Below are 11,837 nucleotides of genomic sequence, written 5' to 3' on the forward strand. Positions count from 1 at the left end.
GACATCCTGTCAATATATTTCAGAGATGTTATTTTTCAGCCAAAAAGTAACGGTTTTATTGAAGCAAAAGATTGTGCTTCAATCCTACACCCTGTTTTACAGCAAGGCTGTGGATTCTTTCAATCGATTTCCCTTACTGGAGAGCTGGCTCTATATAAATGGTATCAGTGCCTGGTCTTCCTGAGCTTCTAATATGGCCTAGATTATTTCCTGGCCACAGCAAAATAATTTTGGTTTTGTTTTATTTTTATTTTTTTTTTAAACTAGAGACAGAAAGATGTATGCCCTTTAGACAGGCTGGCCCATTCTAGGAATAAAGGGAATGCTGTTTGCCCTGGCTGCTGTTTCTATGTCATTTCTGTATTATTACTGTGTAGGTGCTAAAAGGGTTTTCATTGTTGGGTTTTGGTGTTTTGTGGGGTTCTTAATTAGTGCAGAGAGCAACTGGGGGAGAAGAGAGAGAGTGAATGAGTACTGATATAAACTTAACCTCTGTAACTCTTTCAGCCATAGCGATCCCTACATAGAATTAGGATTTTAGGTAGGTGTGAACAACTATATCACAACTGTTCTCTTCATTAACATTTTGGGTTTTTCAGTTCAAATCCACCATCAATTAATTTACATTTAATTATTATGAAAAGCACTTTTGATCTCAGTGGATTTCAGAATAGATGACATTGAAGAAGAATTGCCTTTAGTTTAAATAAATCTCAAATGACTTTCCTGTTTGGGGACTGAACTAAATGCTATTAGTGTGAGCAAGTTAAATGTACAGAGGATACAGTATTTGACTGATATTGTACAGAAGGCGGCCTGCTCTCAGTTGAGGAATGCTCTGGCCAATAAATCGCAGTTGTTATTTTTGGCAAGTTTTCTTTTAAAATATTTAAGAAACGCTGTGGATGCTTTAATGTCCAAAAAGAAGTGAAAAGACATCCATTTTCAGAATTAGTCATAAAGGCCTTATATAATATTATAATGCCTGGCAGCTGATGCCTTTCAAAATTAATGTCCAATGCTATGTTGTTAAAAATGCAGAGTAAAAATCAGTCCTTCCATGATAGAGTTACAGTCTATGCACATTTATCTCAGAAAGTCTGAGCTGACCCGCTTAGTCACTGGAGCTCTGTTTTAGTAGGGTGTAGGTGTTCAAAAAGTGTTTACACCACAAAGCTGCCCCCTCCAGATGACACTCCTGTTGCATTCACAGTATGGTGACAGATAAACAGAGAACAAACAACTCCCCCACTAAAGACATTAAGCAATAAGCGCATAAGATTAATGTAGGACAATAATTGTGACAACCAGGAAAATAAGCAGTGAAAGTAACAATCTGTTTGCTTAAAGCATTTCAGCTTGTCATTCTCTTGCAATGAAATTAGAAAAAAATACAAAGCAACTAGCACTTCACCCAGAAAAATATGTTTCTGGAAAGAACCAAACGAGAACAAGGAGGGTTTTTTGGTGGAGTGTTCAGGGTTTTTTTCTGCGAATTGATTGCATATTTTTCAGGCAGGCATTTTATTGTGACAGAACACGAAGGGTTTACTACATACACCGCCCATTTACCTTGCCTTTTGCATTCAAGACTTCACTCAGTCTGCTACTGCCATGGAGAAATTGTCTAGTCGCTAACATGTCCCGTTGGTGTGATTCACTAAATTTCACCTGAACTTAAATGTATGGTGGAGTCATGATAGCATTAATTAACCTGGTTAAAATATGGTGGGAAAATACCTATTCAAAAGAACTTATTTCATTATCTATTTTACGCCCAGTATTACCCTTTCATTTCTGCACTATTATGAGACAGTGAAACTTGCAATTTCAAGGTTCTTAGAAAGTTAGAATATATATAAAATAAGTTTATTGTAAGAACCTATTATAGGTTCCAAGTTTTAATTCAAAATTGAAAGTGCTTTTATGAGATGAAGAGGCTACTCCATATACAATGTGATAACAGAATTAAACACAAAAAAATTGCACAATACGTCATCAAAGAGAGGATTGTAAATTATTTTACAATTATTTTTTTAAATGTAAATTTGTGTGTAGCTAGTTACCATGCATATAACTCTTTAAACATTTTATGATTTGAGATATTAAGGAATCTATTCATTAAATAACATTTTCAAGTGAATCAGTTTAAAGCATGTGGTTTAGATTCCAAGATTTCAAACTGGCCAACACTTTTATGCCATCCCAAAACCACACCATCACCTTTTTCCTTCTTCTTCGACTTACTTTGCAATAATTTGTATGTCCTCGCCCAGTCTGAAGTAAGTAAACTACAGACTGGGAAACATACTCTAAGAACCCAGCTTTTAGCTTTGACTCACAGAAGCAAAAAGCCTATCCCCAGCTGCTTCCACCTATTGTTCCACTCCTATTGCTCTGAAATACTTCTGGAATTTGGCATAGCTGGAGATTAAATAAAATTATACAGCCTCTTCAGGAATGTCAAGATCCTTGAAGAGAAGGTAGAATCAGGACTTAAAAATTCTTTTGCTTGTTATTTAAGCCATGCTTTCCTGACTAACCCCTGAACTGCTGTTCAGAGAGAAATTCAGGTTGTCAGCAACAGGGAAGATCTTTAAAGTAAGTGTGATCAACCATTGAAAATTTTACTAGGGTGTTTTACGGACTGTCAATCACTGACTGCTTTAAAGTCAGGATGAGATGGTTTTTCACTTGCTGCAAAAAGAGCAACAGAAAAAAAAAACAACCCAAACCCCCAAATAAACAAAAAAAACCCCAACAAACCCAAAGCAAACCAAAACCTGAGTAATGTCTTTTTAAAAAGTTACTGCCAGTACTGATACACTTCTCCTAGCCTCAGCTCGTCCAAGAGATGATCCCAGTAGGGCAACTGATGTCCAGCCTGTCCTCTTCTGTTATGGTAGAGGCTGTATTTCAGTGCACCTCACAAACTGACAAAACAGTTTTATCTTGCACCCAATACTGCTACCTAAACTAAACTAGTAAAGTGAGATTATGGTTTCTGCTTTATAGAAAAACATTTTGAGTGTACAAACCCTTTTTTTTGTCCTGTTATGAGTTGATCTAATAAAATCTTACATCTCTGACTGACCAGATCATGTCCTGTCCTCATGACTACAGGCACTTCTATAATTCTATTTTTGAGAAAGTCAATAGTGTCCCTGAGCATACATTAGGTATCGTAACTGGGAGCTGAATCTTCTCTTTTGGCATAGGGTTGGGAAATTGATTTCTTGCTCCACAGTTTCTGAGAGAGAAGTAGGGGGAAAAATATATTCCTTGCAATATACTGATCTGATTCTCTTCCCTATTAGCAGTAGCCTCTTTCTATTACAAAGACCTATCTCCTAGTGATTACATATGGTATACTTCGCATCTGCTACTGCCAGCACAGCTTAAAATGGCATATGACAGAGTGCATGACAAAAGAAATCTGACAGAATCCCTCCATCACTGAAGAGTCAGCCACGACACTGAATATGGTCATGGTCAAAATTTTCACAGTCGCCAGCTGTTAAGTGCAATAATCGAAGAAATACTTTGCAAACATTAATCCTGGTAGAAATGGCTGAGTGAACCCTGCTTGAGTTTTCCTTTGCAGAAATGTTGAGCAGTGACAATAAGAGATTAATAAGTTACAAGAAGAAATAATTAATTATTAGTTATGATTAAAAAAAAAATAGGGATTTGCACATAATTTAAAACATCAACAAGAATGTTATTATATCACAAACAGAAATGACTCTTCCAAAGAAGTTAAAGGAATGCTAAAGCACATTTTAATCACTGCACATTAGGAAAAGAAAAACTTATTCCCAATAACTCAAATTGAGTTTGAGTTTTTGAGTTGCTGTTTGATTAACTGTTCATTCTTATATTGAAAACTTGTTTCTTAAATGGGTTCATTTATCATTCTTGCTTATGCAGAAAAGGCTAGTATAAAAAAAAAATCCCATTTCATAGCAATAACTAGTTTTTACAGTTAATCTTTACTATTGTCTACCCACCACATGTAGTATTGCTTACCTCACATACAGGCAAGAAAATCCTTGGAAATAAAAACAACTTTATAGTATTTCTTCCAAACCAAAACAAATGGGGAAAAGAATAACTTCATAGTAAAGAATTTCTCTCTCTACATGTGTTCAACAGGAAGATTTTGCTGTTCTTGAACAAAACCAAACTATGTAAAATTTGTCTTTTGACTCCTAAAACAAGTATTACTATGACCAGCAGACTATAACTCTAGGGGTTTTTTTTAGGAAAGAAATGGAAGCCCATTACTGAGTATCATTGCTATATGGGCATTTAGAAAAAAAAAAAAAAAATCAAGTCCATCTTTCCATTCCTAACTTGGTGACAACAGTTGGATCTTAGTGCTTACGTGCTGACACAAGTCCCGTTTCTGGTATTTTTTTCTACATGGATAACACCACCTAGATTAACTTCAACAAAACAAGTTTCTACCTACACTCCTAACAGGAAAACAACACTTTTTTCCCTACTACAATTTATTAATTTGATAAAACATTTAGAATTGTCTTACCCAGATAGGAATTAAAATCATAATTTTCTGCTGTTTTTCTTGTTCTAAGCTGCATTTAAGCCATACAATGTAATTTCCCCTTCATATTTCTCTTTAAATCATTTAGATTTTGACTTCTATCTCCCCACAAAGTAACACTATATTGACATTTAATTCAAGAAAATTGACCTTTCCTTATTACCATGTTGTAACTAGATGCAGCCCTTTGTTAGCAAGCACTTTAATGTCCCATTTACCCCTATCTGCTTAGGAGTTTGTCATAGCAACATTGCATGTTATTTAACAGAGTTGATTCACTGCAGGGCAGCTATACTTCGAAGAACTGGCACAAATAACTATGAGTTGGTGGTGCTGCAACTCCAACACTGTGCTGAACACAGTAAAAGATGATGGGAATCATGTGAGGGCACTTCTCCAGAACAGTTCTCCATCACCATGCCACCATTACATAGAGTAGCTCATATAGGCTAAGCAGATGAATGCAAACAATAGGCAGGCTCCCACCTCTTGTTCTTCCAGCCTTCCCCCCTCCAAAAAAAAAAAAACAAAAAACACCAAAAAAACCAGGGAAAGGAAGGGGGCAGTGTGGAGTGGAGTTTGTAGGTCTGTCTTCACAGTTTATCAGCTCTTTCAGCATGTTCTGCACCCCACCTTCTGATTATATAAGGACACAAGCAGCCTAAGCTCAGCAAGTGATATGGAAGCTTGTCACTGTCCTTCGGTGTTTCCCGCACCCTGTATTTCTCATGTACAATAAGGGCTACAGCACTTCTTTGTTCTAGGACGCCAAGCATGTTCAAAGAGACCAAATCACCTCCTTGCAACTAGCAAGTCTGTCTTTTTCCCCTTCCTTTACATGATGTTACAGAAAAAGATGTTAGGGTCTTCTTCCTACCTTGCATTCCATCATTCCTTTATCACCTCACATTAGACTTCAGAAACTAAAGGAAGAATGTGACACACAGCATTCTGTAGGAATTTTAAAGTTTTACTATGACTTCAAATAAACACATCCCCAAAAATCCAAAACCACCCACACCACAAACACCATTGAACATCAGTGTTATTTGAACCCATAAGACCAAATACTGATTAAATCTTTTTATTAATAAAAATACCTTAGTATAAAAAATAGTTCATTCTGTACACTTAGAGATTGGACAAAGATGAAACTACACAGCAGGAGTAAAGTAAGATACTTAACATGTCAATTTCAGGATTCCTGAAACTGTTTTCAGAATTATGTTCTTTTCTGTTCTCATGTGCCATGCATTTATTGCCCTTACCAAACTGTAAGCTTCCTGAAGCAGTCACTAGGTACACTTTGGAGTTATGTGTAACCATGACAACCATTAACCTATGATGAAAAATGATGGCTACATTAATGTTTGCTGGTGTTAGTTCATCCAGTGATGGTGAGGTCAGGTAGGTTTAGTGATAGTACATCAAAAAGTTGCATAGACAGTTTACAGAAATTACATCATCCAGTCAAATAACTTGTTACTTTCTATGACCTCATCTGCATTTCAGTCATACCCAGTAGAATAAACAGTCTGATGTACTGCTTTGCAATGCTGAAGACCAAATGAAGCTATGTTACAGTACCTTTCAAGAGCATGAATCATGACAACAGTAGAATTGGTTAATAACATTAATGTTATCCCTTTGAGTTGGACACTTTCCTAGATCTAACACATAACTAAGCTGACAGAGTAGTGAATATTGATGGGATTAACCACTTGATAACAAGTAGCTCTTTAAGCTACAAGCAAAGCAGGTGACAGTACTCTAAAACAGAGCTAGGAGTATCAGCTCTGATTAAGGTTGCTCTTCTGCCTGGAAGATGTCAGTGTCCATTAGGATTACTGGTTTCTCATCTATCTCTTCTATCCTGTCATCAAATATCAACATGCATAGATATGAATGAAAGTTGTACCTTGTTGTTTGAGGTTGGGATCTATGCACCCTGCTTGAACAAGGAAACCAAACTAATTACTGTTTTGTCATGTAATTGGGCTTTCTAAAAGCAAAGCTATCACCAAGCATTCTTGGAAACTTACTCCTTGCAACTGGTAAACAAGTAATTGATAGAAAACACCATATAGCAGTCCTACACTGGACTGCATATTTTAATCTTGTTTACATCTCTGTGTGACGGCTGACAGAGCCGGTATCTTAAAACTTAAGAGTATCACCTACTGCAAAGTCATTCAATACACATGCTTCTCCTAAGCCTACAATATCTTACTTTTACTGGCATTTTTCTCTGACTGTCCAGATAAAACATCAGGATATTTAATCCTGGTAACTCCCATTAGAGACATCTCAAATTACAGCAAGTCTGTAATGAACAAGGTAGACCATGGAAATGTCCATTAAGCAGTATCATTTAAACTACTGACATATTTTGAAATATACTTTTCTGCTCTCCTAAAGGTTTTGTTTTCTTCTTGCAGCTGAACCCAGACATTAGGGAGATCCCAAGCCTCTTGGAAAAACAAGTCTGCACGTAGTATCTCAGTCGGTAAAACCAGCATGCTGTCCTATTCAGCTGTTGGTACTGCAGAAATATATATTAAAAGGTTATGAGCAGAATTATAAATGTCTTTTGAGGAAAATTTAATTATCTGCCTAAGTATTTTCAAATGCATTCACATCAGCTTTTTAATATAAAGTCAAACAGTAAACTGCATAAATGAGTGTGCAAGTGACACAGATAGAGGATTAAATGTCACTATGCTTACTGTGAAGTAATATGAGTTCACCTATTAAAATGAAAACATAGGAAGCTTCTGTAGCTGTACACTTGCAGTATCTTAAGTCATCAAAATAGCACTGCACATTCCAGATTATTTTAGCCGATTAAGACTTGTTTAGTAACACTTTTACCAAAGGGAAAATGGAATGAGCAAGTTATCCCCACCATAGTAAAAACAGGACTCACCTGCTTGCTGATAGTGTTTTTCTGCCAACAGTTGGTGGAGATTGTTCACTATGGAAAAAACTTTTTATCCACCAACATTTATCAATCAACTCAGGTAATCCTGCCAAAGGAGAAAAAGCCCACACCATTAGACACTAGCTGAATAACAAACAGGCAAAACCAGAAGACAGTTTGAAAGAAGGACACAGTACCATGAAATGCTTTGTCCTGGTCTGTAACATTCACAGCATCCGAACAGCAGGAGGAGCTGGAAGAAACACTGGATTCCGAGTTCTGTCTTGCTGTTCATGGAAAAAGACACACGTAACAGAAAGTTATTTGAGAGAGCACACTATTTCTATGCCAAGAATTTTTCAGACCTGCTGCTATCTTGGAGGAAACAATCTAAAAAATAAATATACTTGGCTACAAAGTATAACCTCTATATTATAGACACCATTCTACTACAGTTGTTACATAAAAACTTTTATAGAAGTTGATCCCTCAGTCTACTTACTCTTCACTTAGAAGCATACTGAGATCTGTTTGCATACCTTTCACTGAAAGCACTGACAAATCTTGTGATCGTATACACACTGCTATTGAAACAAATGAGTCTGTTCTTGAGTATTTTAAGTCCAAAACAACCTAGCTGCTGTTCTTTGCGGTACAATGCATGCTAAACTCACACTACAGCGTCCATCCTGCACAGAGGGATCCTAATGCACCAAACATACTCTCAAACCTGTGATTATGTTACATATTTAGAAACAAAAAGCGTGACTTGATTTTGTGTTCTGCTAAGCCTGCAAAGTAAATATGAATTACAGCTAGAAGCCAAAAGTTGCGGGCCTAATCCTTTTTGTGCATCATCTTTTATAGTTTTAAAAATATTAGGGGTATGTAATACCTTTTTTATATAAACAACTCTAAATAAGAACCAGAATAACCAGAAGCTGATACTCATTAAAACTTAAGTTCATTGATGTAACAAAAAGCTCTTCAAGCAATTAAAAGCTACCGGGCAAGGCCACCCTTCTGCCTCCAGTTTGTCCGGACACCCCCTGACTTTTCCCGAGCGGAACAGGGGACAGCTCGCGGGCCGCCGCGCACTTACTTCTGTAGTACTGGTTCTTGGCCAGGAGGCAGCCGGCCGAGGGTACCGAGGCCATGGCAGCGGCGCGGCGGGTAAGCCGCCTCTCTGCGGGAGGCGCCTGCAGGGGAACGGGGAGCGGCGCCCGGCGCAGGACAGCGGCAACGGCCTCACCTGAGTCGCCCCGGGAAAGCCGCCGCCGGGAGGCTGGGGTACGCAGCGCCCCGCTCCCCTCCGCAGCCAGTGCCGCCGCCACCCCGGGCCGCCCCTATATGGGCCGCGGCGGCGGGCGGCCCGCCCCGAGGGCGGTGGGACGGGCCCGGTCGGGGCCAGCCCCCGGCACGCTGCCGCCCAGCCCCGGCCCGGCCCGGGACAGCCCGCGGCGGCCGCCGGTGCCCGGCCTGGTCCCCTCGGTCTGGCGTGCCGGGTGTCACCTCTCAGCACTTCTCTGGAGCGCGCTGAGCGGGGACAGGCAGCTGCTGCCTTAGTGACTCTCCCACCAGAGGGGCAGGGGAGAGGGGGGTGAAGCAGGGCCGGTACCTGTTTCAGTAGAGACTTTTGTTTTGTTTATAAACATGCACACGACTGTGCACATACCCTAGAGAACGCGAAGTCCAAGGAATAGTCTCCACCCCACGGTGATAGGTGAAACCAGTGACCATCTCAAGGCTTGGTACAGAGCGAGCTGTGTCACAGCTAGATCACCCAGGAAGTTTTTTGTTCCCACAGACAAACACAGCTCTTTAAATCACTTTCATCCTCACTCATGGCAAAACTTGTCCTACAGCATGTTTCCTCACCTTTCAGAATTGTCAACAGAAAAAGTAACAAGCAGTTTTGGCTGTTTGCTCTTGCTCTCCAAGTTTCATCTGTTGTTGTGTTGGGGTTGTTTTTTTCACAGCAGGGCAGCGGGTCAGAACGCAGGCGTGTGTAGTGCGTGATACCGTGTTACCGCAACGTGTCTGCCTGCTTGAACAGCGAGTCCTGGCTCAGATGACAAGGGCATGGCTCGTAATAGCTCCTGCCACATTTGTAAGGACTTACTCAAACTACGGCTCGCGGGCCGGATACGGCCCCCCAGGGTCCTCAATCCGGCCCCCGGTATTTACAGACCCCCCCAGCCAAGCAGCCGCAGATGACTGCCTGCCACTTCATCCGTGCGCCAGCCCCCTGGTTAAAAAGTGTGAGGACCCTTGATCTAGGCATTGTATTTGGCAAGAAAGCAGAGGTAAGTGGATCTGTTGTGATCCCTGTGAATATCCATCCATGTCGGAGCCATGCCAAAACACTCAGGAGCTGGGGAACACCACCTCTGTGAAACCTGAAATTGCTTCACTCCTGCATGTGTATTATTTTACTATATCATTTAGCTTACATGGCCATGTACCAGGTTTGTTCCAGAATCCTGTTTCATGCATTGCACTGGAATAGAAAGTACTTATTTAATGAGAAGTTTACCACCATTTCTCCCACTCTCTCTGGCGTTATGACCTATCTATTGTATTTTCTTCGAGTAATGCACTGAATACTACAGATTTTGCCAGTGTCTTTCCTTCCATAGTTATTTTGACATAGTGCTTCTAAAATACCAGCACACTTATTTTCAATCGCTGCAAAACCAAAACATGTTATTATCTTCAGTTAACAAGTGGAAATTCCGAGATCCAAAGGAGCTACGACACAAAGCTTAGGTGTCTAATGACAGCAGGTGTTAAATGACAGCAGTCTAGGACATCATTTTGTTATAACTATTTAGCACTATGCCACACTTTGTTTACCCACTTACAGCTCTCATTCACTTCAGATCCAGATTTAAGCACTCAGCATGTTGATAAATCAGATTCTCATCAGACATAGAAAAAATTGGTTAGTGGCCACCTTATGATAAATGTAAGTAACTCACATAGCATCAATTACAAACTCAGGGGCAAGGTTATAATTTCACTTCAAGACAGCATTCAATTGCCTTAACCACTGACCTGTTCTTTTCTCTCTGGAAGCCTTTACTACATTCACTACTCAACTGCTGTTACAGACATGAAAGAAGTCCTACTAAATGCACTTTATAATCTCTTTAACTTCACGAGCTCAGTTCACATCCATGCTTCTTGCCAAAAGAAGCAGGGGCCCTATGAAATAAGTAGTACATAATCCCCAATTTTATAAAAATGCTTTTAACAGAAGGAACATTTTCAGCCTTTTGACTGACTAATATTGTGAATTTAACAGCGTTCATTTAACATTTGTGTATGCATAACTATAAAATGGACAAAACACAGATCTATATGTCATCCCATGAATCATAGATACTTATTAAAAGTATAACTTGTATTTTAAAATGAAGTCAATATGACACATTAAGTGAATAAATATCCCACCTAGTCCTGATTACCTGGTAGAACCCTTTTTTAGACATTAAAAGTAAATAACCTCAGTCACAGCAACAAAAACAAGTCTATATTGAGCTTCACCTTGGAGCTAACCTGTTAATTATTCACTAGACAGGGTTTATCTAATAAACTCAGATACTCTTTCAGTTCTTGGAATATCTGTGAGCATGATGCCAATCTTTTGGGGGGACTTGTTTTTGGTGTTTTCTTCCATGCATTTGTATGACAAATTTTTTACCTCTCCTTGTTGCTTAACCTTGTGGAAGAGTAGTGCAGCACTGGAAATTGTGCAGTGTTGCATCATGGCTGTTCATACATTCAATGACTGTATGGGTACTCTGACATAAATTTGGAGAGAGTTATGAACAATTTCAGTGAAAGCATTTTTCCACAGGCACATATATTTTTCCATATGCAGAAAGGTACATTTGCGGCACGGAGGGTAAGGTATTCCCTCCCCCCAGGTTTCTGCAAGAACAGCTTTTGCACATTTTCATTGCCCAGACTTATTGCCCATCTGCAATTAACATTTCAATCAAAATCTGTACAGAAAATATAATTCACTCTTATTTGAAGGGAATTATGCCTTAATTTGACAGTATGACTCTCCATGAGAAGAATTAACTTCCCAGGTTAGTATTTTGTAATGGGCATGTTAACATTTTCAGAGAACTTTCAGAAAGGTTTCTTTCATGCATCTTTCAGTAACTAACTATTTGCTATCTCAACAAATTGTTTTGCATATTTGTTCTGTCAAATTTTGAAAGGAGTTTGTAAAAAGAGGTTTGCATTAAAGAAATCAAGTAGCTCTACTATGTAAAGTAACAAAGCTTTGCTATGCAAAATTAGTTATCAAAACCTGTTTGGTTTCTTAGCTACTTC

General features: G+C 39.2%; 1 protein-coding gene across 2 annotated transcripts in view; it reads right to left on the reverse strand.

Moving 5' to 3' along the window:
- Positions 1–9,660, reverse strand: part of PPDPFL (pancreatic progenitor cell differentiation and proliferation factor like) — a 37,117-nt gene extending 27,457 nt beyond the window's left edge. Inside the window, exons 1-4 of one of the 2 annotated variants that reach the window (XM_080381518.1) lie at positions 8,590–8,822; positions 7,685–7,774; positions 7,494–7,593; positions 5,636–7,109 (exon numbers count right to left, since the gene is read on the reverse strand). In XM_080381518.1, the coding sequence (XP_080237644.1) occupies positions 7,097–7,109; positions 7,494–7,593; positions 7,685–7,774; positions 8,590–8,644 (258 nt within the window). In that variant the 5' untranslated portion in view covers positions 8,645–8,822 and the 3' untranslated portion in view covers positions 5,636–7,096. Of the gene's footprint in view, positions 1–5,635; positions 7,110–7,493; positions 7,594–7,684; positions 7,775–8,589 lie in introns of those variants that run through there. The other variant, XM_080381519.1, reaches the window with a different exon arrangement.
- Between the last annotated feature and the right edge of the window lie 2,177 nt (positions 9,661–11,837).

Source organism: Falco punctatus (genome assembly GCF_963210335.1).
Source record: "Falco punctatus genome assembly, chromosome: 3".
NCBI lineage: Eukaryota > Metazoa > Chordata > Aves > Falconiformes > Falconidae > Falco > Falco punctatus.